Raw genomic sequence first — 27,721 nt, 5'->3', positions numbered from 1 at the left:
CCCCTCCCTCCCCTAACGACCACAGTCATCATGTCTGGACAACTGGACAGTGCCCCTCCCTCCCTCCCCTAACGACCACAGTCATCATGTCTGGAGAACTGGACAGTGCCCCTCCCTTCCCTAACGACCAGTCATTATGTCTGGAGAACTGGACAGTGCCCCTCCCTCCCTCCCCTAACGACCACAGTCATCATGTCTGGAGAACTGGACAGTGCCCCTCCCTCCCTCCCCTAACGACCAGTCATCATGTCTGGAGAACTGGACAGTGCACCTCCCTCCCCTAACGACCACAGTCATCATGTCTGGAGAACTGGACAGTGCCCCTCCCTCCCTCCCCTAACGACCACAGTCATCATGTCTGGACAACTGGACAGTGCCCCTCCCTCCCCTAACGACCAGTCATCATGTCTGGAGAAGTGGACAGTGCCCCTCCCTCCCTCCCCTAACGACCACAGTCATCATGTCTGGAGAACTGGACAGTGCCCCTCCCTCCCTCCCCTAACGACCACAGTCATCATGTCTGGAGAACTGGACAGTGCCCCTCCCTCCCCTAACGACCACAGTCATCATGTCTGGAGAACTGGACAGTGCCCCTCCCTCCCCTAACGACCAGTCATCATGTCTGGAGAACTGGACAGTGCCCCTCCCTCCCCTAACGACCACAGTCATCATGTCTGGAGAACTGGACAGTGCCCCTCCCTCCCTCCCCTAACGACCACAGTCATCATGTCTGGAGAATTGGACAGTGCCCCTCCCTCCCTCCCCTAACGACCACAGTCATCATGTCTGGACAACTGGACAGTGCCCCTCCCTCCCCTAACGACCACAGTCATCATGTCTGGAGAACTGGACAGTGCCCCTCCCTCCCCTAACGACCACAGTCATCATGTCTGGAGAATGAGCTGTCACTGTGCTGAAACATGCCTACCCAAACTTCTGATGGGCTCCTTAGAAAAACAAAAGTGGACGAAAAATGAGAAACAGTATGTTTTTTTTAATTTGTTTATTTCACCAAAAAACAGTTGTTTTTTGTTTTCCGTTCCCCCCACCCCCACCCCAGTCCCCCTCGCTCTTCTTTCCGTAGGAAATGTCCAGGAATCACTTTTTCTTGCCAGTCAGCCCAGCCCCCGCGTTGAACTTGAAGAAGATGATGTCTCCGTCATCGACGATGTAGTCCCGTCCCTTCTGCTTGTACTTGCCTGCAGCCTGCACGCATCATCATGTCATGTGTGACAGTCAGCCGTGTATGACAGCTGTGTCAAACTGTGACTTTTACAACAACAGTGTATAACAGTCAGCTGTGCCACACTGTGACTTTTACAACAACAGTGTATGACTTTTACAACAACAGTGTATAACAGTCAGTTGTGTCATACTGTGACTTTTACAACAACAGTTTATGACAGTCAGCTATGTCATACTATGACTTTTACAACAACAGTGTATAACAGTCAGCTGTGTCAAACTGTGACTTTTACAACAACAGCGTATAACAGTCAGTTGTGTCATACTGTGACTTTTACAACAACAGTGTATGACAGTCAGCTATGTCAAACTGTGACTTTTACAACAACAGTGTATGACAGTCAGCTGTGTCAAACTGTGACTTTTACAACAACAGTGTATGACAGTCAGCTGTGTCATACTGTGACTTTTACAACAACAGTGTATGACAGTCAGCTGTGTCATACTGTGACTTTTACAACAACAGTGTATGACAGTCAGCTGTGTCAAACTGTGACTTTTACAACAACAGTGTATAACAGTCAGCTGTGTCACACTGTGACTTTTACAACAACAGTGTATGACAGTCAGCTGTGTCAAACTGTGACTTTTACAACAACAGTGTATGACAGTCAGCTGTGTCAAACTGTGACTTTTACAACAACAGTGTATAACAGTCAGCTGTGTCACACTGTGACTTTTACAACAACAGTGTATGACAGTCAGCTGTGTCACACTGTGACTTTTACAACAACAGTGTATGACAGTCAGTTGTGTCAAGCTACGACTTTCACAACAGCAGACTATCTGGACCAGAATTTGATTACAGTGTATGCCCTGAGTGTCCACTGATCAACAGCGATCACAGTTTAATTTTAGCCCCATCGCTCAAATGAGCTAGATAATCATGTGACCTGTTAGAAGACATGACCAACTGTAACAAAAGATCACCAAAGGCTGGACAGAGAGGCTGAAAAGGCAACAAAAAAACTTAGCTGTATGAAGAGCACAGGAGCAGGAAGCAGAATGGCTGCCGGAATAAGAGGGCAGCAGGTAAGTATGTGGAAGAGTCAATCTACTAATGGGAGTTATTAGCCATAGCTACTTTCACTTTCTCCGCTTGGGTGGGTCATAGTTTGCACAGGACATGGAATCACAGCCCTGCCAGAGTCTGCACCAGTGGGTCATGGTTTGCACAGGACATGGAATCACAGCCCTGCCAGAGTCTGCACCAGTGGGTCATGGTTTGCACAGGACATGGAATCACAGCCCTGCCAGAGTCTGCACCAGTGGGTCATGGTTTGCACAGGACATGGAATCACAGCCCTGCCAGAGTCTGCACCAGTGGGTCATGGTAAGTATGGGAAGTTAAATATGATTATAGCGTTGTGTGTCTTGCCCAAGTTACATCACACACTCAAGGTCAAGAGGATTTTAGGACAGTCAGTGTTAGGATGGTTCCCCAAAGGCCAATTAGCCCCCAAGGCTGCAATACTAAGAGCCAGTGCAATCCTGCCTCCCGTTTTGAGAGTCCTAGTCCTTCACAAAAGACTAAGCTGCAAATGAATTACCTCACCTTGCTGTTGGCCATCATGTTATCACACAGGGAAACACCCTATGTAGTACAGCCCTCACCTTGCTGTTGGCCATCATGTTATCACACAGGGAAACACCCTATGTAGTACAGCCCTCACCTTGCTGTTGGCCATCATGTTATCACACAGGGAAACACCCTATGTAGTACAGCCCTCACCTTGCTGTTGGCCATCATGTTATCACACAGGGAAACACCCTATGTAGTACAGCCCTCACCTTGCTGTTGGCCATCATGTTATCACACAGGGAAACACCCTATGTAGTACAGCCCTCACCTTGCTGTTGGCCATCATGTTATCACACAGGGAAACACCCTATGTAGTACAGCCCTCACCTTGCTGTTGGCCATCATGTTATCACACAGGGAAACACCCTATGTAGTACAGCCCTCACCTTGCTGTTGGCCATCATGTTATCACACAGGGAAACACCCTATGTAGTACAGCCCTCACCTTGCTGTTGGCCATCATGTTATCACACAGGGAAACACCCTATGTAGTACAGCCCTCACCTTGCTGTTGGCCATCATGTTATCACACAGGGAAACACCCTATGTAGTACAGCCCTCACCTTGCTGTTGGCCATCATGTTATCACACAGGGAAACACCCTATGTAGTACAGCCCTCACCTTGCTGTTGGCCATCATGTTATCACACAGGGAAACACCCTATGTAGTACAGCCCTCACCTTGCTGTTGGCCATCATGTTATCACACAGGGAAACACCCTATGTAGTACAGCCCTCACCTTGCTGTTGGCCATCATGTTATCACACAGGGAAACACCCTATGTAGTACAGCCCTCACCTTGCTGTTGGCCATCATGTTATCACACAGGGAAACACCCTATGTAGTACAGCCCTCACCTTGCTGTTGGCCATCATGTTATCACACAGGGAAACACCCTATGTAGTACAGCCCTCACCTTGCTGTTGGCCATCATGTTATCACACAGGGAAACACCCTATGTAGTACAGCCCTCACCTTGCTGTTGGCCATCATGTTATCACACAGGGAAACACCCTATGTAGTACAGCTCTCACCTTGCTGTTGGCCATCATGTTATCACACAGGGAAACACCCTATGTAGTACAGCCCTCACCTTGCTGTTGGCCATCATGTTATCACACAGGGAAACACCCTATGTAGTACAGCCCTCACCTTGCTGTTGGCCATCATGTTATCACACAGGGAAACACTGTATGTAGTAATCTGTGCCAGTGATGACTGAATATGATTGCTTATCATTTTAATTACCATTATTTTTAAAAGCCTAGCCCACTGCTATGCTTAGTTCCTATGCATTATATATACCAGTTTATCATTTATAAAATGAAAAATAATAACAAAAAATAATAATGGATAAATGAACACAAATATATTTTTTCATAAGAATATTTAGAAAAACACTTTCCATTAACTCCTAGGCTGCCTATATGACAAGATAACTTGTCATCGCAAGCATGTACGCTTTGCTGCCACAATGATGAGATAACTTGTCATTGAAATATTCAGACTTTTCCCTGGTTTGCATTCAGTTCACTGACAAAAATACCAGTAGCTTTAGCTTGGGGAATCTTTCTAGATTCTATTCATAGCTAAAAACACCATCTACGTCATGAGGCAGTCCTTTATTTGAACGTTTTGGTGGGTTACTGTAGCAGTGTTTGCCTGGCTCCTTTCCTCACTTGCTCAACAAAATGTCGGACTGACGCCGTGCTCAAGACATGCGATCGTGGAGAACTAAATGAACCAAGATTGCTTTCTTTAGCTGATGCTCAGAAAGAATTGAAGGAGAAGATAGTGATGAACATTTATAGGATGATTTGATAGAAAATAAAGGGAGCAATCAAGGGAGTGGCCAAGATACGATAGCAGTGAGCTGTGTAGCTGTAGCAGACGACAGAAAGTGACTGAATTATTAACAGGACACAGTGTCAGCGATTTTCTTGGCACTCAGCCAACTCAGTCTGATGAGAACTGGATAAAGTGACCATCAGAGGGGTGAAGTGGAGGTGGGTGGAGACTGAGGGGGCGTGGCCCCACATCCATAATTATTATCACTTGGAGAAGTCACAATGCATTGTGTATTCATCTCTTTAAATTTTTTTTTTTTATTTGGTTGTTCTAGTATGATTTTGTGTGTGCAGATATCCCTTTGTTCAGAAAATATGATATTTTAGTGCATATTACCTGACTAATGTTTGTAATGAACAAGTTGAAAATTTGACAAAAAACAAAACACTGATTTCAAAACAACAGCATGTCATTGAAAATATATAAAATGGAAAAACGTCATGCGTTTTGTATTCTTGTTTTCATTTACCTTTCAGAAAATATATACTTTAATGGCTCTTTCTCCAATAACAAAGAGCACAGAATTTTTTGAAAATTTATACCCGTTTTTTTGTGAAAAAAACCCTGGCAAATAGATTTCACTTAAATCTGATTTTCCTGGCAGCGAAAGGGTTAAATACATGCTACATGTCACCATATGCCAGTTTGTTTGGGTTTTTTTAAATCAATACTAATAACCATAAAAGGAGATGTTCAAATATGTGAAAAAGAAAAAGCAGAACACAGCAATGAAATAAACAACCAAAAGAATCCTGTTCCTTCCCCACAAAGAACGACGAAATAAACAACCAAAAGAATCCTGTTCCTTCCCCACAAAGAAAGATGAAATAAACAACCAAAAGAACTCTGTTCCTACCCACAAAGAAAGATGAAATAAACAACCAAAAGAACCCTGTTCCTACCCACAAAGAAAGACGAAATAAACAACCAAAAGAATCCTGTTCCTTCCCCACAAAGAAAGATGAAATAAACAACCAAAAGAATCCTGTTCCTTCCCCACAAAGAACGACGAAATAAACAACCAAAAGAATCCTGTTCCTTCCCCACAAAGAACGACGAAATAAACAACCAAAAGAATCCTGTTCCTTCCCCACAAAGAAAGATGAAATAAACAACCAAAAGAATCCTGTTCCTTCCCCACAAAGAAAGATGAAATAAACAACCAAAAGAATCCTGTTCCTTCCCCACAAAGAACGACGAAATAAACAACAAAAAGAATCCTGTTCCTTCCCCACAAAGAAAGATGAAATAAACAACCAAAAGAATCCTGTTCCTTCCCACAAAGAAAGACGAAATAAACAACCAAAAGAATCCTGTTCCTTCCCCACAAAGAACGACGAAATAAACAACCAAAAGAATCCTGTTCCTTCCCCACAAAGAACGACGAAATAAACAACAAAAAGAATCTGTTCCTTCCCCACAAAGAACGACGAAATAAACAACCAAAAGAATCCTGTTCCTTCCCACAAAGAAAGATGAAATAAACAACCAAAAGAATCTGTTCCTTCCCCACAAAGAAAGATGAAATAAACAACCAAAAGAATCCTGTTCCTTCCCCACAAAGAACGACGAAATAAACAACCAAAAGAATCCTGTTCCTTCCCACAAAGAAAGATGAAATAAACAACCAAAAGAATCCTGTTCCTTCCCCACAAAGAACGACGAAATAAACAACAAAAAGAATCTGTTCCTTCCCCACAAAGAAAGATGAAATAAACAACCAAAAGAATCTGTTCCTTCCCCACAAAGAACGACGAAATAAACAACCAAAAGAATCCTGTTCCTTCCCACAAAGAAAGATGAAATAAACAACCAAAAGAATCCTGTTCCTTCCCCACAAAGAACGACGAAATAAACAACCAAAAGAATCCTGTTCCTTCCCACAAAGAAAGATGAAATAAACAACCAAAAGAATCTGTTCCTTCCCCACAAAGAACGACGAAATAAACAACCAAAAGAATCCTGTTCCTTCCCACAAAGAACGACGAAATAAACAACCAAAAGAATCCTGTTCCTTCCCACAAAGAACGACGAAATAAACAACCAAAAGAATCCTGTTCCTTCCCCACAAAGAAAGACGAAATAAACAACCAAAAGAATCCTGTTCCTTCCCACAAAGAACGACGAAATAAACAACACAAAGAATCCTGTTCCTTCCCACAAAGAACGACATCAGATGTGTGGGTCACTGACTTCATTTTCTTCTTCATTCCTGTGGTGCAACTCTCACCTTCTCTGATACACACTACAGGGCTTTTACATGTGTGATGGTTTTGCCCCCGCCATGCAGGCAGCCACACTCTGTTTTCGGAGTGTGTGATTAACTCACCTTGCAGGCAGTTTCAGAGCCAGCCTCCTTGAAGTCGGCAAAGTTCATGACCTCAGCCATGATGAAGCCTTTCTCAAAGTCTGTGTGGATTCGTCCTGCTGCTGCCGGTGCCTTGGTCCCCACCTGTCAGCACACGTCCTTCATTATATATCTATCTGTTGATTGGTCCCCACCTGTCAGCACATGTCCTTCATTATATATCTATCTGTTGATTGGTCCCCACCTGTCAGCACACTCTCTCATTTACATATCTATCTGCTGTCAGCACACTCCCTCGTTCACATATCAATCTGCTGATTGGTCCCCACCTGTTAGCACACTCTCTCACTTACATATGTATCTGTTGATTGGTCCCCACCTGTTAGCACACTCTCTCATTTACATATGTATCTGCTGATTGGTCCCCACCTGTCAGCACACTCTCTCATTTACATATGTATCTGCTGATTGGTCCCCACCTGTCAGCACACTCTCTCATTTACATATGTATCTGTTGATTGGTCCCCACCTGTCAGCACACTCTCTCATTTACATATGTATCTGCTGATTGGTCCCCACCTGTCAGCACACTCTCTCATTTACATATGTATCTGCTGATTGGTCCCCACCTGTTAGCACACTCTCTCATTTACATATCTATCTGCTGTCAGCACACTCCCTCATTCACATATCAATCTGTTTTGGTCCCCACCTGTTAGCACACTCTCTCATTTACATATGTATCTGTTGATTGGTCCCCACCTGTTAGCACACTCTCTCATTTACATATGTATCTGCTGATTGGTCCCCACCTGTTAGCACACTCTCTCATTTACATATGTATCTGTTGATTGGTCCCCACCTGTTAGCACACTCTCTCATTTACGTATGTATCTGTTGATTGGTCCCCACCTGTCAGCACACTCTCTCATTTACGTATGTATCTGCTGATTGGTCCCCACCTGTTAGCACACTCTCTCATTTACATATGTATCTGCTGATTGGTCCCCACCTGTTAGCACACTCTCTCATTTACATATGTATCTGCTGATTGGTCCCCACCTGTCAGCACACTCTCTCATTTACGTATGTATCTGTTGATTGGTCCCCACCTGTTAGCACACTCTCTCATTTACATATGTATCTGCTGATTGGTCCCCACCTGTTAGCACACTCTCTCATTTACGTATGTATCTGCTGATTGGTCCCCACCTGTTAGCACACCTCACACACACACACATTACACACACACACACACATATTATATATATACACACACACACATATTATACACACACATATTATACACACACACATATTATATGCGCAACTTTTGGTAGACTGAATGCAAATGTCTGGAACAGAAGAGGCATTAGTCTTGAGACCAAGCTAAAGGTCTACAGAACAGTAGTTCTCCCCACACTACTGTACGCCTGCGAAACTTGGACAGTGTACCAACGACATGCCAAGAAGCTGAACCACTTCCACACAACATGCCTCAAGAAGCTACTGAACATCAAGTGGCAAGACAGGACCCCAGACACAGAGGTGCTCGCAAAAGCCACCCTTCCCAGCATCTTCACCATCCTGATGAAGTCCCAGCTTTGCTGGGCTGGACATGTGGCGCGCATGCCAGACCATCGGCTGCCCAAAAGGCTCTTCTATGGCGAGCTGCAACAAGGGAAGAGATCACACAGAGGTCAGAAGAAGCGCTTCAGAGATACTCTGAAAGTCTCTCTGAAAGTGTTTAATATCAACCCTGACTCCTGGGAGGAATCTGCAGTGGACCGTGACAAATGGCGCACTGCTGTGCACAAAGGCGCCAAGTTGTGCGAGGCCAACAGGACTGCTGCAGCTGTTCAGAAGAGGCAGGCCAGAAAGTCACGGGCAAACAAGCTCCCTGACAATGGTATGCCTGTCTTTGTCTGCCCCAACTGTCAGCAAACATTTCGTGCGCAGATTGGACTATTCAGCCATCTGCGCATTCACAGATAGATTCATGAGCATCCTCCCCCCCACCCCACCACCACCCTCCCCCCATCCCCCAGCTGGATGACAACGATGGTCATCATCGATCTCGATGGACACACCACCATGTGTGTGTGTTATTGCAGCTGAAGAATGAATGGTCTTCCTTGCCAGACTCTTATCAGCAGCCCCCGAACTGCCCCCCCAACTCTCCCACACACACCCACCTGTACCGTCCAGCACCCCACCCCCCCACCCACCTGTAACGTCCAGCACCCCCCCTCCCCCTCCACCCACCTGTAACGTCCAGCAGCCCCCCTCCCCCTCCACCCACCTGTAACGTCCAGCACCCCCCCTCCCCCTCCACCCACCTGTACCGTCCAGCAGCCCACCCCCCACCCATCTGTACCGTCCAGCACCCCCCCCTCCACCCACCTGTACTGTCCAGCACCCCCCCCTCCACCCACCTGTACCGTCCAGCACCCCCCCCTCCACCCACCTGTACCGTCCAGCACCCCCCCCCTTCCACCCACCTGTACTGTCCAGCACCCCCCCCTCCACCCACCTGTACTGTCCAGCACCCCCCCCTCCACCCACCTGTACCGTCCAGCACACCCCCCTCCACCCACCTGTATTGTCCAGGCCTTGACCTCATCCTTGCCACTGGTGAAGAAGTAGACCAGGTTCAGCGCTTTGTAGCCGTTCACAATGATCTTCTCCAGGCAACTGACACAAAACAAGGGAAACAACCAATGATACCCACACATTTCTTTGGTACTGCTGCTGTTTTGCTTTCTCTCTCTATGGCAAACCTAAACTTTTGGCTATGTGCTGTATGTAGAGCAATATATATTGATACTGATTAACACATGTATGGATATCAAAGTATGTACTGCTCCCTGATATATGACAGTGACCCATACTTTTTGAAGCAGCCCTATGATAACCAATGAGCCAGTGCATCAAACTATCCACAAACACACTGACCACATGGAGAGTGCTGACATCAGTGAAGAAAAGAAAACTGTATTGGTGTTGTTACGTAACAAGATCCAAAGGCCTTTCTACAACAGTCTCCATGGAACTGTTGAGGGAGGGAGACAAAACTGGACTGACAATCCTACAGACTGAACAACTGGAAAAACCATTTTCAGAAACCCAGGCTTTGACACACAGCCGACAGACCTGGGGCAGTGTGGTCAACACTGCTGTGCGGCGCTCAGTGACTTCACACAGCTGAGGGAGATGTTCCTCCACCTCCCTCTAGTGACTGTCCCACATGAAGATGCCATCACTGTGTGCGTGCCTATTTGTATGAGTATGCATGTTTCTTCTTCATTGTGTGTTCACGTGCTGTTACAAGGAAATAAATTTTCACGTCAAATATGACTGTGACTTTGTCATGCCAAGTAATCCAAATGAAAGGAATCTGTGTGGACATGTATGTGTGACTATTGTTGAACAATGTGTCCTGAAGATTTGACCTGCACCAGCTGTAGGAATTATCCTGTTACCTAACTGTTGTCTGTATATTTATGTTTTCTTGTGGATGCTATAAGAATAAAACAAACCAAAAGCCAGTGGTTCTGACCTGGTGGTGCCGGCCTCCTTGAGGTAGTTGTCCCTCTCCTCATCAGAGTCCATCGTGGCCAGCGTCAGCTCCAAGGCACAGCTCAGGGGGATCACCAAGGCCCCGGGGTCATTGGCATCCACCCACTCCTTGATCTTCACCAGCCTGTCAACAACACACCCACTCCTTGATCTTCACCAGCCTGTCAACAACAACACACCCACTCCTGGATCTTCACCAGCCTGTCAAGAACAACAACACACCCACTCCTTGATCTTCACCAGCCTGTCAAGAACAACAACACACCCACTCCTTGATCTTCACCAGCCTGTCAACAACACACCCACTCCTTGATCTTCACCAGCCTGTCAACAACAACACACCCACTCCTTGATCTTCACCAGCCTGTCAAGAACAACAACACACCCACTCCTTGATCTTCATCAGCCTGTCAAGAACAACAACACACCCACTCCTTGATCTTCACCAGCCTGTCAAGAACAACAACACACCCACTCCTTGATCTTCACCAGCCTGTCAACAACAACAACACACCCACTCCTTGATCTTCACCAGCCTGTCAACAACACACCCACTCCTTGATCTTCACCAGCCTGTCAACAACAACAACACACCCACTCCTTGATCTTCACCAGCCTGTCAACAACAACACACCCACTCCTTGATCTTCACCAGCCTGTCAACAACAACAACACACCCACTCCTTGATCTTCACCAGCCTGTCAAGAACAACAACACACCCACTCCTTGATCTTCACCAGCCTGTCAACAACAACACACCCACTCCTTGATCTTCACCTGCCTGTCAACAACACACTCCTTGATCTTCACCAGCCTGTCAACAACACACCCACTCCTTGATCTTCACCAGCCTGTCAACAACAACAACACACCCACTCCTGGATCTCCACCTGCCTGTCAACAACAACAACACACCCACTCCTTGATCTTCACCAGCCTGTCAACAACAACACACCCACTCCTTGATCTTCACCAGCCTGTCAACAACAACACACCCACTCCTTGATCTTCACCAGCCTGTCAACAACAACAACACACCCACTCCTTGATCTTCACCTGCCTGTCAACAACACACCCACTCCTTGATCTTCACCAGCCTGTCAACAACAACAACACACCCACTCCTGGATCTCCACCTGCCTGTCAACAACAACAACACACCCACTCCTTGATCTTCACCAGCCTGTCAACAACAACACACCCACTCCTTGATCTTCACCAGCCTGTCAACAACAAAACACACCCACTCCTTGATCTTCACCAGCCTGTCAACAACAACACACCCACTCCTTGATCTTCACCAGCCTGTCAACAACAACACACCCACTCCTTGATCTTCACCAGCCTGTCAACAACAACACACCCACTCCTTGATCTTCACCTGCCTGTCAACAACAACACACCCACTCCTTGATCTTCACCAGCCTGTCAACAACAACAACACACCCACTCCTTGATCTTCACCAGCCTGTCAACAACAACACACCCACTCCTTGATCTTCACCTGCCTGTCAACAACACTCTCCTTGATCTTCACCAGCCTGTCAACAACAACACACCCACTCCTTGATCTTCATCAGCCTGTCAACAACAACAACACACCCACTCCTTGATCTTCACCAGCCTGTCAACAACACACCCACTCCTTGATCTTCACCAGCCTGTCAACAACAACAACAACACACCCACTCCTTGATCTTCACCAGCCTGTCAACAACAACACACCCACTCCTTGATCTTCATCAGCCTGTCAACAACAACAACACACCCACTCCTTGATCTTCACCTGCCTGTCAACAACAACACACCCACTCCTTGATCTTCATCAGCCTGTCAACAACAACAACACACCCACTTCTTGATCTTCACCAGCCTGTCAACAACAACAACACACCCACTCCTTGATCTTCACCAGCCTGTCAACAACAACACACCCACTCCTTGATCTTCATCAGCCTGTCAACAACAACAACACACCCACTCCTTGATCTTCACCTGCCTGTCAACAACAACACACCCACTCCTTGATCTTCACCAGCCTGTCATCAACAACAACAACATACCCACTCCTTGATCTTCACCAGCCTGTCAACAACAACACACCCACTCCTTGATCTTCACCAGCCTGTCAACAACAACACACCCACTCCTTGATCTCCACCAGCCTGTCAACAACAACAACACACCCACTCCTTGATCTCCACCAGCCTGTCAACAACAACAACACACCCACTCCTTGATCTTCACCAGCCTGTCAACAACAACAACAACACACCCACTCCTTGATCTTCACCAGCCTGTCAACAACAACACACCCACTCCTTGATCTTCACCTGCCTGTCAACAACACACCCACTCCTTGATCTTCACCAGCCTGTCAACAACACACCCACTCCTGGATCTTCATCTTGAGATGATAAACCAATGTGCATTTAAAAAAACCCATGGCTACAAAAGGGTTGTACCTGGAAAATTCTTTAGAAAAATCCACTCTGATATGAAAACAAATTACAAGCAGACAGAAAAAAGAAAGGTAGTGATGAGCTGTAACAATGTGCTTTCTTCTGGGAGAGCAGCTTGAATTTCATACACAGAAATCTGGTGTGACAAAAGAGTGATACAATACATTACAATTTATAAAGTGCTATATCTTGTGTGCAGAAACAAATGAGAGTTTTCACTGAAAACTTTGATACACAAGCAGCACACCCAGACAAAGGGATGAAGGACAAAACTCACAGACACATGCAGACACATGCACAACACCACCAGACAGTGTTGGATACTGACCACTTGTTTTTCTTGCGGATGTAGTCCTTCTCTGAGAGGTTGACCAGGTAGATGACTGGCTTTGACGTCAGGAACAGGTGCTGGTTTAGGACTTCTATCTGTAATGATACAGAAGGTTAATTCGCAAGACCACTACACAGCTAGTGCACTCATCCCTCTTTATCAAATGCTGACGGAAAGAGAAAGGCAACAATAAAATATCATTAATAACAATACTAAACGCTATACACCACAATAACACAAATTACAACAACAATCATAACATCATAGTTAAATAAATGGATGCAATCAAACAAATAAGCAGCTCTCTTAAATGATTTCACACATAGTATTTTCTGTCTGTCTGTCTGTCTACACTAATAAGTACCCAGACATACTTTTCCATATGGGTCTAAATTCTAATGACACCAAGATGGAGTTTTTCTCTTTTTTTCTCCAAAGTTGGAGGAGATTCTCTCTATTCTATATACATGAAATTTTCCAGGAAGCAATCTGTTACTTTTTCCTGTGGCGTAGCTTGACTCACCTCCTTTGCGTCCCAAGATCCTACTCTGGTCCATTTGTTGTCCGTCAGCAAAGCTTCCACTTTCTTCAGCACATCCTGTAAGTACACACACACACACAAGTTTTCACTGATGTGTACACACATACACACATATTAAAACAGACACATCAGCAAACACAAACATACACACACACACACACACACACACACACACACACACAAGTTTTCACTGATGTGTACACACATACACACATATTAAAACAGACACATCAGCAAACACAGACATACACACACACACACACACACAAGTTTTCACTGATGTGTACACACATATGCACATATTAAAACAGACACATTAGCACACACACACACACACACACAAACACACACATACATGATAAACACAGGACCTCCCAATAAAATAATAACTTAAAGATTAACAACACAGAGAGGTGGCCACATGAAAAGAGTGCATGAGCAAAAAGGAAGACATCCTGCATTTGTGTCACACAAGTGATCAGAATATTTTTCCTGTTCCCAAGACCAAAAACTGTGGTCTGGATGCTAGTCTTCCACAACTAATAGTAACCCATGTACCACGCACACACCTACATACACACACACACATACAAAGAATGAATAGTTTTGCAGCTGGGTTGCAGGGGTAAATTGACCAAAGTGTGTGTCTTCATACCGAAACTACGTAATCCAGTAAAGGAGAAAAAACAAAGTCCCGCCAAAATGCCAATTCAGAAATTTGCATAATACAGAAACATTCTTACCCTTGAGCAGAGTTTGACTTAATTCTCTGCCTACACCCCCGCATGCCTTCACACCACCTACATGTTGACCAATCAACCAATCAATCAAAAGCACTTTATTAATCCATATGGAAATTGAGTTGTGCTCTCACAGGCTCGTTATAAACACCAACATAAAATTATCATGTCCAACATAAGAAGAGATTAAAACTAGTCAGTTAAGAATTCCCAACAGCTGACAATAGACAACCTCCCTCTCCCCTCCCCACACACACATACTCACCCATGAGTTACTGTATTGGATGTTTTGATTGTGTGCGTGAATGGCTGTAGGAATGAATGAATTAATGTAGCGAGATGTTCACACCACCCACATGTTGATCCAACCCCCTTCACCCCCCCTACATGCCTTCACACCACCCACATGTTGATCCAACCCCCTTCACCCCCCCCCCCCCACATGCCTTCACACCTCCCACATGTTGATCCAACCCCCTTCACCCCCCCTACATGTCTTCACACCTCCCACATGTTGATCCAACCCCCCCCCCCCTACATGCCTTCACACCTCCCACATGTTGATCCAACCCCCCCCCCCCTACATGTCTTCACACCACCCACATGTTGATCCAACCCCCCCCCCCTACATGCCTTCACACCTCCCACATGTTGATCCAACCCCCCCCCCCTACATGCCTTCACACCTCCCACATGTTGATCCAACCCACCCCCCCTACATGCCTTCACACCACCCACATGTTGATCCAACCCACCCCCCTACATGTCTTCACACCACTCACATGTTGATCCAACCCACCCCCCTACATGTCTTCACACCTCCCACATGTTGATCCAACCCACCCCCCCTACATGCCTTCACACCTCCCACATGTTGATCCAACCCCCTTTGTCCCAACCTCCCCTCATCCCTCCTAACACCACCTTTTCCCAAAACCTTCCCCCAAACCACCACTCACCATTCCTCTTTCTTCTTCTGCCCCGCCCCCCTCCCAACCACCACCACCACTCACATATTCCTCTTTCACTCACATATATTCCTCTTTCTTCTTCTTCTGCCCCCCCACTCTCCCACACGCCACCACCACTCACGTATTCCTCTTTCTTCTTCTTGTCTCCCCCTCCCCTGACAACGGAGCGTTCCAGGGGCTCCAGGTGTTTCTTCAGGTACTCCAGGTCCTTGAGGCGCAGCTCGTCATAGATGATCTGCAGATCCCTGGACGGGTCCACCTCCCCCTCCACGTGCACGATCTCCTCGTCAGAAAAGGCACCTGCACCACACTGAGGATTTAGTCTTCACCTGCACCACACTGAGAAGTTAGTCTTCACCTGCACCACACTGAGAAGTTAGTCTTCACCTGCACCACACTGAGGAGTTAGTCTTCACCTGCACCACACTGAGAAGTTAGTCTTCACCTGCACCACACTGAGAAGTTAGTCTTCACCTGCACCACACTGAGGAGTTAGTCTTCACCTGCACCACACTGATCTTCACCTGCACCACACTGAGGAGTTAATCTTCACCTGCACCACACTGAGGAGTTAGTCTTCACCTGCACCACACTGAGAAGTTAGTCTTCACCTGCTGAGGAGTTAGTCTTCACCTGCACCACACTGAGAAGTTAGTTAGTCTTCACCTGCACCACACTGAGAAGTTAGTCTTCGTCTTCACCTGCTGAGGAGTTAGTCTTCACCTGCTGAGGAGTTGTCTTCACCTGCACCACACTGAGGAGTTAGTCTTCACCTGCTGAGGAGTTAGTCTTCACCTGCACCACACTGAGGAGTTAGTCTTCACCTGCTGAGGAGTTAGTCTTCACCTGCACCACACTGAGAAGTTAGTCTTTACCTGCTGAGGAGTTAGTCTTCACCTGCACCACACTGAGAAGTTAGTCTTTACCTGCTGAGGAGTTAGTCTTCACCTGCACCACACTGAGGAGCTAGTCTTCACCTGCACCACACTGAGGAGTTAATCTTCACCTGCACCACACTGAGAAGTTAGTCTTCACCTGCTGAGGAGTTAGTCTTCACCTGCACCACACTGAGGAGTTAGTCTTCACCTGCACCACACTGAGAAGTTAGTCTTCACCTGCACCACACTGAGAAGTTAGTCTTCACCTGCACCACACTGAGAAGTTAGTCTTCACCTGCACCACACTGAGAAGTTAGTCTTCACCTGCTGAGGAGTTAGTCTTCACCTGCACCACACTGAGGAGTTAGTCTTCACCTGCACCACACTGAGAAGTTAGTCTTCACCTGCACCACACTGAGGATTTAGTCTTTACCTGCTGAGGAGTTAGTCTTCACCTGCACCACACTGAGGAGTTAGTCTTCACCTGCACCACACTGAGAAGTTAGTCTTCACCTGCACCACACTGAGGAGTTAGTCTTCACCTGCACCACACTGAGAAGTTAGTCTTCACCTGCACCACACTGAGGATTTAGTCTTTACCTGCTGAGGAGTTAGTCTTCACCTGCACCACACTGAGGAGTTAGTCTTCACCTGCACCACACTGAGGATTTAGTCTTTACCTGCTGAGGAGTTAGTCTTCACCTGCACCACACTGAGGAGTTAGTCTTCACCTGCACCACACTGAGAAGTTAGTCTTCACCTGCTGAGGAGTTAGTCTTCACCTGCACCACACTGAGAAGTTAGTCTTCACCTGCACCACACTGAGAAGTTAGTCTTCACCTGCACCACACTGAGGAGTTAGTCTTCACCTGCACCACACTGAGAAGTTAGTCTTCACCTGCACCACACTGAGGAGTTAGTCTTCACCTGCTGAGGAGTTAGTCTTCACCTGCACCACACTGAGGAGTTAGTCTTCACCTGCACCACACTGAGGATTTAGTCTTTACCTGCTGAGGAGTTAGTCTTCACCTGCACCACACTGAGGAGTTAGTCTTCACCTGCTGAGGAGTTAGTCTTCACCTGCACCACACTGAGGAGTTAGTCTTCACCTGCACCACACTGAGGAGTTAGTCTTCACCTGCTGAGGAGTTAGTCTTCACCTGCACCACACTGAGGAGTTAGTCTTCACCTGCTGAGGAGTTAGTCTTCACCTGCACCACACTGAGAAGTTAGTCTTCACCTGCACCACACTGAGGAGCTAGTCTTTAGACTTGTCTTCACTGCTGCTCCCCCCCCCCCCCCCCCACCATCTTCATTGGGGCCTCAAAAGGCTTACAAACAACACAGAACTCAATAAACAGAACAAACTTTTTGTCTACACAATGCCCAACACCTGAACCTGCACCCAGAACAGAACACCACAAACCCGACGTCAAAACACCTCCAACATCTGAAGCTACGTCCAAAATGGAACAGAAACCTAATGACAATGCAGGAAGCTACGTCCAAAATAGAACAGAAACCTAATGACAATGCAGGAAGCTACGCAATGACAATGCAGGAAGCTACGTCCAAAATAGAACAGAAACCTAATGACAATGCAGGAAGCTACGTCCAAAATAGAACACAAACCTAATAACAATGCAGGAAACTAATAATAATAATAATGGTATTTATATAGCGCTGGATCTTGTGCAGAGACAAATCAAAGCGCTTTCGCACCAGTCATTCACACGCACGCATAACTCTAAAACTGTAGAAACTAAAGACAAAGAAGAGGCAGGCAAGGGAGGCTATTTTGGGAAGAGGTGGGTTTTAAGGCCAGATTTGAAAGAGCTGAGTATGGAGACTTGACGAAGCGAAAGAGGAAGTTCATTCCAATCGCAAGGCCCAGAAACAGAAAGAACGGCGGCCAACAGTCGAGTGTTTGAATCTGGGTATGCGTAAACAGAGTGGATCCAAAATGGAACAGAAACCTAATGACAATGCAGGAAGCTATGTCCAAAATGGAACAGAAACCTAATGACAATGCAGGAAGCTACATCCAAAATAGAACACAAACCTAATGACAATGCAGGAAGCTACATCCAAAATGGAACAGAAACCTAATGACAATGCAGGAAGCTACATCCAAAATGGAACAGAAACCTAATGACAATGCAGGAAGCTACATCCAAACTGGAACACAAACCTAACAACAACTACCTCACAAACACCAACATCTGAAGCTACACCCAAAACAGAACACCACACACCTAATGACAACAGGCACCACACACACCAACAACACCTGAAGCTATACCCAAAATACAACACAAACCTCATGACAACAGGTACCACACACACCAACAATACCTGAAGCTACACCCAAAATACAACACAAACCTCATGACAACAGGCACCACACACACCAACAACACCTGAAGCTACACCCAAAATACAACACAAACCTCATGACAACAGGTACCACACACACCAACAACACCTGAAGCTACACCCAAAATACAACACAAACCTCATGACAACAGGTACCACACACACCAACAATACCTGAAGCTACACCCAAAATACAACACAAACCTCATGACAACAGGTACCACACACACCAACTATACCTGAAGCTATACCCAAAATACAACACAAACCTCATGACAACAGGTACCACACACACCAACAACACCTGAAGCTATACCCAAAATACAACACAAACCTCATGACAACACAGGAACAACACACACACACCATCAACACCTGCAGTTACACCCAAAATACAACACAAACCTCATGACAACAGGTACCACACACACCAACAATACCTGAAGCTACACCCAAAATACAACACAAACATCATGACAACAGGTACCACACACACCAACAATACCTGAAGCTACACCCAAAATACAACACAAACCTCACGACAACAGGTGCCACACACACCAACAATACCTGAAGCTACACCCAAAATACAACACAAACATCATGACAACAGGTACCACACACACCAACAACACCTGAAGCTACACCCAAAATACAACACAAACATCATGACAGGTACCACACACACCAACAACACCTGAAGCTACACCCAAAATACAACACAAACATCATGACAACAGGTACCACACACACCAACAATACCTGAAGCTACACCCAAAATACAACACAAACATCATGACAACAGGTACCACACACACCAACAACACCTGAAGCTACACCCAAAATACAACACAAACATCATGACAACAGGTACCACACACACCAACAACACCTGAAGCTACACCCAAAATACAACACAAACATCATGACAACAGGTACCACACACACCAACAACACCTGAAGCTACACCCAAAATACAACACAAACATCTGACAACAGGTACCACACACACCAACAACACCTGAAGCTACACCCAAAATACAACACAAACATCATGACAACAGGTACCACACACACCAACAACACCTGAAGCTACACCCAAAATACAACACAAACATCATGACAACAGGTACCACACACACCAACAATACCTGAAGCTATACCCAAAATACAACACAAACCTCATGACAACAGGTACCACACACACCAACAATACCTGAAGCTATACCCAAAATACAACACAAACCTCATGACAACACAGGAACAACACACACACACCATCAACACCTGCAGCTACACCCAAAATACAACACAAACCTCATGACAACAGGTACCACACACACCAACAATACCTGAAGCTACACCCAAAATACAACACAAACCTCATGACAACAGGTACCACACACACCAACAATACCTGAAGCTACACCCAAAATACAACACAAACATCATGACAACAGGTACCACACACACCAACAACACCTGAAGCTACACCCAAAATACAACACAAACATCATGACAACAGGTACCACACACACCAACAATACCTGAAGCTATACCCAAAATACAACACAAACCTCATGACAACAGGTAGCACACACACCAACAATACCTGAAGCTACACCCAAAATACAACACAAACCTCATGACAACAGGTAGCACACACACCAACAACACCTGAAGCTACACCCAAAATACAACACAAACCTCATGACAACAGGTACCACACACACCAACAACACCTTAAGCTACACCCAAAATACAACACAAACCTCATGACAACAGGTAGCACACACACCAACACCTGAAGCTACACCCAAAATACAACACAAACATCATGACAACAGGTACCACACACACCAACAACACCTGAAGCTACACCCAAAATACAACACAAACCTCATGACAACAGGTACCACACACACCAACAATACCTGAAGCTACACCCAAAATACAACACAAACATCATGACAACAGGTACCACACACACCAACAACACCTTAAGCTACACCCAAAATACAACACAAACATCATGACAACAGGTACCACACACACCAACAACACCTTAAGCTACACCCAAAATACAACACAAACCTCATGACAACAGGTAGCACACACACCAACACCTGAAGCTACACCCAAAACAGACCAACACAAAGCCAACAACAACACAGCTATCACACAAAACCAACAACACAGCTATCACACCACGTCACTGACAGCACAGAGATACGTACGGACGACATGGAACATGGCGTCACAGGCGTTGATGTTGGAGAGGAAGGCGTTGCCCAGCCCTTTGCCCTCATGGGCCCCCTTCACCAGCCCCGCGATGTCCACCACGTTCAGGTAGGCTGGCACTTTGCTGCAACACAGAGTCCTTCCTTCTTCCTCTACCTTTCCAAACCACGACATTTTTCCATACTGAACTCAACACAAACTTTGTCTACCAGACAGCTGACAAAAAGAGACAGGTGGATGCTAGTGGTGTGTGTGTGTGTGTGTGTGTGTGTGTGTGTGTGTGTGTGTGTGTGTGCGCGTGTGTGTGCATGTGTGTGCGTGTGCGTGTGTGTGCTTGTGTATGTGTGTGTGTGTGTGTATGAAAGTCTTTGCATGTGCATGTGCGTGTGCGAGTGTGTGTGCATGAAAGTCTCTGCATGTGCATGTGTGTGTGTGTGCATGAAAGTCTCTGCATGTGCATGTGCGTGTGCGTGTGCGTGTGTGTGTGTGTGAGTCCATGTTTCTTGATGCATGCATGTTTCACCAAACTTAATGAAAATGCAGTATTTTTTCCACCCACCCCACCCCCACTGAAACAAGACTGATCGTTCACAGTGGAAATGATCAACACTATCTCACCTGGCTGGCTGACAGAGGAAATGATCAACACTGTATCTCACCTGGCTGGCTGACAGAGGAAATGATCAACACTGTATCTCACCTGGCTGGCTGACAGAGGTAATGATCAACACTGTATCTCACCTGGCTGGCTGATAGAGGAAATGATCAACACTGTATCTCACCTGGCTGGCTGATAGAGGAAATGATCAACACTGTATCTCACCTGGCTGGCTGATAGAGGTAATGATCAACACTGTATCTCACCTGGTTGGCTGATAGAGGAAATGATCAACACTGTATCTCACCTGGCTGGCTGATAGAGGAAATGATCAACACTGTATCTCACCTGGCTGGCTGACAGAGGAAATGATCAACACTGTATCTCACCTGGCTGGCTGATAGAGGAAATGATCAACACTGTATCTCACCTGGCTGGCTGATAGAGGAAATGATCAACACTGTATCTCACCTGGCTGGCTGATAGAGGAAATGATCAACACTGTATCTCACCTGGCTGGCTGATAGAGGAAATGATCAACACTGTATCTCACCTGGCTGGCTGATAGAGGAAATGATCAACACTGTATCTCACCTGGCTGGCTGATAGAGGAAATGATCAACACTGTATCTCACCTGGCTGGCTGATAGAGGAAATGATCAACACTGTATCTCACCTGGCTGGCTGATAGAGGAAATGATCAACACTGTATCTCACCTGGCTGGCTGATAGAGGAAATGATCAACACTGTATCTCACCTGGCTGGCTGATAGAGGAAATGATCAACACTGTATCTCACCTGGCTGGCTGATAGAGGAAATGATCAACACTGTATCTCACCTGGCTGGCTGATAGAGGAAATGATCAACACTGTATCTCACCTGGCTGGCTGATAGAGGAAATGATCAACACTGTATCTCACCTGGCTGGCTGATAGAGGAAATGATCAACACTGTATCTCACCTGGCTGGCTGATAGAGGAAATGATCAACACTGTATCTCACCTGGCTGGCTGATAGAGGAAATGATCAACACTGTATCTCACCTGGCTGGCTGATAGAGGAAATGATCAACACTGTATCTCACCTGGTTGGCTGATAGAGGAAATGATCAACACTGTATCTCACCTGGCTGGCTGATAGAGGAAATGATCAACACTGTATCTCACCTGGCTGGCTGACAGAGGAAATGATCAACACTGTATCTCACCTGGCTGGCTGATAGAGGAAATGATCAACACTGTATCTCACCTGGTTGGCTGATAGAGGAAATGATCAACACTGTATCTCACCTGGTTGGCTGATAGAGGAAATGATCAACACTGTATCTCACCTGGCTGGCTGATAGAGGAAATGATCAACACTGTATCTCACCTGGCTGGCTGATAGAGGAAATGATCAACACTGTATCTCACCTGGCTGGCTGATAGAGGAAATGATCAACACTGTATCTCACCTGGCTGGCTGATAGAGGAAATGATCAACACTGTATCTCACCTGGCTGGCTGATAGTGGAAATGATCAACACTGTATCTCACCTGGCTGGCTGATAGAGGAAATGATCAACACTGTATCTCACCTGGCTGGCTGATAGAGGAAATGATCAACACTGTATCTCACCTGGCTGGCTGATAGAGGAAATGATCAACACTGTATCTCACCTGGCTGGCTGATAGAGGAAATGATCAACACTGTATCTCACCTGGCTGGCTGATAGAGGAAATGATCAACACTGTATCTCACCTGGCTGGCTGATAGAGGAAATGATCAACACTGTATCTCACCTGGCTGGCTGATAGAGGAAATGATCAACACTGTATCTCACCTGGCTGGCTGATAGTAATCACACAAAAACTCCCACCGCTTGTCTGGAACAGGTACCCTACCTGCACAGGTGCACAAACATACACCATTCAAGATTCAGTCATTTATATCAATCATCCAATCAATTCATTCATCTTTTAAACCATATACATATTTTTGACAAATGAATATAAATCTGTATGAGTAAATTAAATATAACAATAATCAACACAAAGTCAATAATTAATTGATCAAACACATATCCACTGAAATCATTACCGCCTTTTTTCTCTCTCACACTTTCTCAGTCTCACACACATGCACATACACTGTATACACATAGATTGTCATGTACAGATCTTTTCCTCTCTTCTTTTGTGTGTGTGTGTGTGTGTGTGTGTAAGCATGTGTGCATGTGCGTACATATGTTTGTGATCTCCCTGTGTGACCCATCCCAATATCCCAACCCTTACTTTCATTTGGATCTATTGTGCAGAAGGGAAAATTCTCAGCAGGGGCGGCGTTCTTTGTCAACACATTGAAGAAGGTTGATTTTCTGCAAACACAAAAGACACACCCTATAAAACAAAACTTTCCCACTCAAAAACAAAATCCAACACAACAACAGCAACAAAAGTTCAAACAGGAGTGATATAATTACATAATAGTCATAGAAATGAAAAAAAAAAAAAAAAATTGACCTTTTTAAGTTTAAAATATCTTCATCTTGTCCTTTCTGAAAATAAATCATAGACATTCTTCAGAGGAACCCTCAAACATCAGTCTATAAGCATGAAATTATTTAGAGTATTTTTTCAATTAGCATCTTTTTGATTTCTAACAAGTCCATTTCAAGCCTAGCTGAGGTAAACTTTTGAACGGCTTGGTAGACTCTGAAGCATGAGTCACAAAACAAGTAATCATCCACCAGTATAATCATAGTGTCCATGTACATCGTAACAACGCTTTTAAATATGTCTACAAATCTGACTGGAAATTATTTGTGCATTCAATGGCTCATCACTCATACTGTGACACAACTCAGTCTCTCAGCCCACCATGGAGTTCAATGTACATGACTGAAGTTGAACTATAACATCAAAACGTAAAATATACTATGCCGAATAAACACAATGAAATAATAAAACACAGCAGTTACATTTATCACACAGCAAAAGAGATATGCTCTAAAGTAACATTTATTCAAAGAAACACTATTTCAGGATAAGAAACTTTTCTTTAAATCTATATGTTTTATATGTCATAACTGACTCTGCATCTCAGGGTGGCACAATACGTACCCAACATTTGGGAGACCAAGAATACCAATCTTCAGATTGGTTCCCATACGCCCAATCAGTGGGGGTGGTTTGGCAGCTCCTTCGTCCTTCTTTTTGGGCGGCATTTTGTGACCCGAGTCCTTTCCCTTGACTGGAGGGGAGCATTAATAAAATGCCTTATCAAAGTTTAGTTCCATTCCAAAATCAAGAAATTACATCATTATTAACAATTTAAAATAAATTCTTGACAATAATAATACTGAAGAATCTTAAATTTATGTGGGCTTATAAGAAGATTTGAATGATAATTTTTAGCACTGGGCTTTCACTATTTGTATTTCTGTATTGTGGGTTTGGGCACTGAATAAGAGCAAAGCCTGTTCCCTGGAGAACATCTATTTCTTATTTGAATCCCTCAGTCACACTCTGAGACTAAATGATATACACATTTACTGGTTCCTAATGGTAAGCAACTGTGAAAATTTCATGTGTGTATGTGCACATCAAAGATCAAATGATTATATATGCTCTAGATCCTTCCATCCATCTCTGAATGTGAGTGAGTTTGTCAGCTTATGGAAACATGATGAAAATGCCCATTGTGTGCCAGTCTAAAACAGTCATTTGCACACTGATGTGTAACAAAATAAACGATTATTTATCTGAATGGTTCATTTTCGGGTTTTGAACAGAACAAATCCACTTCCTTGGTCGCCAGTCTTTTGATGTAAAATTTGTCACGACAATATGAATTATACACGCGCTTGTTTTCGAATTTATCCATACTAATATAGCAATACGAAACATTTCACATTTTGGCATTCTATTTATTCAACATCAAAAGGTATTGACAAACTGGGCTTCCACATTTGACGACCAGGTAACAATGTGTGTCGTCTGCTTAGGCGACATACTCAGGCCAATCACACACTCTAATATCTCTCGTGCTCTAGTGTCCATAGGCCAATGAATCAAATTTCTACCTTCTGTCAAGTTCTGATGTCAGAATGCCAACACAAGAAATGCAGAACCACAAAAAACTATCGACAAATTTCAAAATCAACGATAAATCCAAAGCAACCTCACTGGTCTAGCCCCTTCTGCAGATAATCAAGCAAGCAGTATAGAAGCAGACGGGCGAGAGGATTGCGTTAGATTGCAGCAAGCACTCACCGGTAACGTGGGTTTCCTATTATGGAGTCTATCAAAAGGGATAACTCTTGATGCACTTACGGCTGGTAGAGTGCGTTCCCATGCATCAGTCGGTGCTGTGGAAACGATACTTTTGTTTTTTGTTACAGTTTCAGTTTTAAGTTAGTTTAGACGTGCGGTCACATTGACATTCGTTAAATTTGACTAATTAAAAAGATTTCTGTGACGTTCATTTGCATATTTCCAATTGCTAACCGTCAGCGAATCTTGTGTGTGAGAGTTATTGCGAGTGTGCTTTCGTGTTTATCAATTCGACAATGATCACCCCCCCCCCCCCTGGGCCGCCGCCCCCCCTCCACCTCTGTTCAGTCTGTTCGTGTGTGCGTCTCTCTCTCTCTCTCTCTCTCTCTCTCTCACACACACTCTGTGCCTGTGTGCCACGGTGTGTGTGTGTGTGTGTGTGTGTGTGTTTCTCCCGAGTTCTCTCTCGTGACTCCTTGTTGGGGAGGGGAGCTGATTAAAAAAAAAAAGAAAAGAAAAAAAAAGACTTTTGTGTTGTGTAGTCTTGTCTGGTCTTGTTTGTCTATCTGTGTCCGTCTGTCTCTGCCTCTTTCTGTCTGTCTCTGCCTCTTTCTGTCTGTCCCTGCCTCTTTCTGTCTGTCTCTGCCTCTTTCTGTCTGTCTCTGCCTCTTTCTGTCTGTCTCTGCCTCTTTCTGTCTGTCCCTGCCTCTTTCTGTCTGTCTGTCTCTGCCTCTTTCTGTCTGTCTCTGCCTCTTTCTGTCTGTCTGTCTCTGCCTCTTTCTGTCTGTCTCTGCCTCTTTCTGTCTGTCTCTGCCTCTTTCTGTCTGTCTCTGCCTCTTTCTGTCTGTCTCTGCCTCTTTCTGTCTGTCTGTCTCTGCCTCTTTCTGTCTGTCTGTCCCTGCCTCTTTCTGTCTGTCTCTGCCTCTTTCTGTCTGTCTGTCTCTGCCTCTTTCTGTCTGTCTGTCTCTGCCTCTTTCTGTCTGTCTCTGCCTCTTTCTGTCTGTCTGTCTCTGCCTCTTTCTGTCTGTCTCTGCCTCTTTCTGTCTGTCTCTGCCTCTTTCTGTCTGTCCCTGCCTCTTTCTGTCTGTCTCTGCCTCTTTCTGTCTGTCTGTCTCTGCCTCTTTCTGTCTGTCTGTCTCTGCCTCTGTCTGTCTGTCTCTGCCTCTTTCTGTCTGTCTCTGCCTCTTTCTGTCTGTCTCTGCCTCTTTCTGTCTGTCTCTGCCTCTTTCTGTCTGTCTGTCTCTGCCTCTTTCTGTCTGTCTGTCTCTGCCTCTTTCTGTCTGTCCCTGCCTCTTTCTGTCTGTCCCTGCCTCTTTCTGTCTGTCTCTGCCTCTTTCTGTCTGTCTCTGCCTCTTTCTGTCTGTCTCTGCCTCTTTCTGTCTGTCTGTCTCTGCCTCTTTCTGTCTGTCTCTGCCTCTTTCTGTCTGTCTCTGCCTCTTTCTGTCTGTCTCTGCCTCTTTCTGTCTGTCTGTCTCTGCCTCTTTCTGTCTGTCTGTCCCTGCCTCTTTCTGTCTGTCTCTGCCTCTTTCTGTCTGTCTGTCTCTGCCTCTTTCTGTCTGTCTGTCCCTGCCTCTTTCTGTCTGTCTCTGCCTCTTTCTGTCTGTCTCTGCCTCTTTCTGTCTGTCTGTCTCTGCCTCTTTCTGTCTGTCTGTCTCTGCCTCTTTCCGTCTGTCTCTGCCTCTGTCTGTCTGTCTCTGCCTCTTTCTGTCTGTCTCTGCCTCTTTCTGTCTGTCCCTGCCTCTTTCTGTCTGTCTCTGCCTCTTT

At 45.4% G+C, this 27,721-nt stretch overlaps 1 protein-coding gene across 3 annotated transcripts; it reads right to left on the bottom strand.

Annotated features, from left to right (window-relative positions):
* Positions 1 to 856: 856 nt before the first annotated feature.
* On the bottom strand, positions 857 to 26,009 carry LOC143293120 (obg-like ATPase 1). Of its 3 annotated transcripts, none has more exons than XM_076604032.1 (12): positions 25,871 to 25,932; positions 24,806 to 24,935; positions 23,978 to 24,060; positions 23,527 to 23,587; positions 21,101 to 21,228; positions 15,731 to 15,909; positions 13,881 to 13,955; positions 13,355 to 13,452; positions 10,544 to 10,687; positions 9,582 to 9,678; positions 7,006 to 7,128; positions 857 to 1,206 (listed from the first exon to the last, which is right to left on the bottom strand). In XM_076604032.1, exons 2-12 carry the CDS (start codon positions 24,907 to 24,909, stop codon positions 1,099 to 1,101), a joined length of 1,200 nt encoding a protein of 399 aa, XP_076460147.1. In that variant the 5' UTR covers positions 24,910 to 24,935; positions 25,871 to 25,932; the 3' UTR covers positions 857 to 1,098. The 3 variants fall into 3 exon arrangements, with proteins under 3 accessions (XP_076460147.1, XP_076460145.1, XP_076460146.1); XM_076604030.1 differs by lacking the exon at positions 25,871 to 25,932 and adding an exon at positions 25,958 to 26,009 and having other exon boundaries at positions 858 to 1,206; XM_076604031.1 differs by having other exon boundaries at positions 858 to 1,206; positions 25,768 to 25,904.
* Between the last annotated feature and the right edge of the window lie 1,712 nt (positions 26,010 to 27,721).

Source organism: Babylonia areolata, chromosome 18 (assembly GCF_041734735.1).
Source record: "Babylonia areolata isolate BAREFJ2019XMU chromosome 18, ASM4173473v1, whole genome shotgun sequence".
In the NCBI taxonomy this organism is placed as follows: domain Eukaryota; kingdom Metazoa; phylum Mollusca; class Gastropoda; order Neogastropoda; family Buccinidae; genus Babylonia; species Babylonia areolata.
Note: the sequence above shows the minus strand (reverse complement) of the source record. Positions and strands in the feature narration are given on the sequence as shown.

Excerpts from the sequence above, each read along its gene's own strand:
- LOC143293120 (XM_076604030.1), bottom strand. The coding sequence starts at position 24,909 with ATGCCGCCCAAAAAGAAGGACGAAGGAGCTGCCAAACCACCCCCACTG. Across the intron at positions 24,061-24,805 it reads CTTGGTCTCCCAAATGTTGG|AAAATCAACCTTCTTCAATG; the intron begins GTACGTATTGTG and ends TTGTGTTTGCAG. Across the intron at positions 9,679-10,543 it reads AAGGAGGCCGGCACCACCAG|TTGCCTGGAGAAGATCATTG; the intron begins GTCAGAACCACT and ends GTTTTGTGTCAG.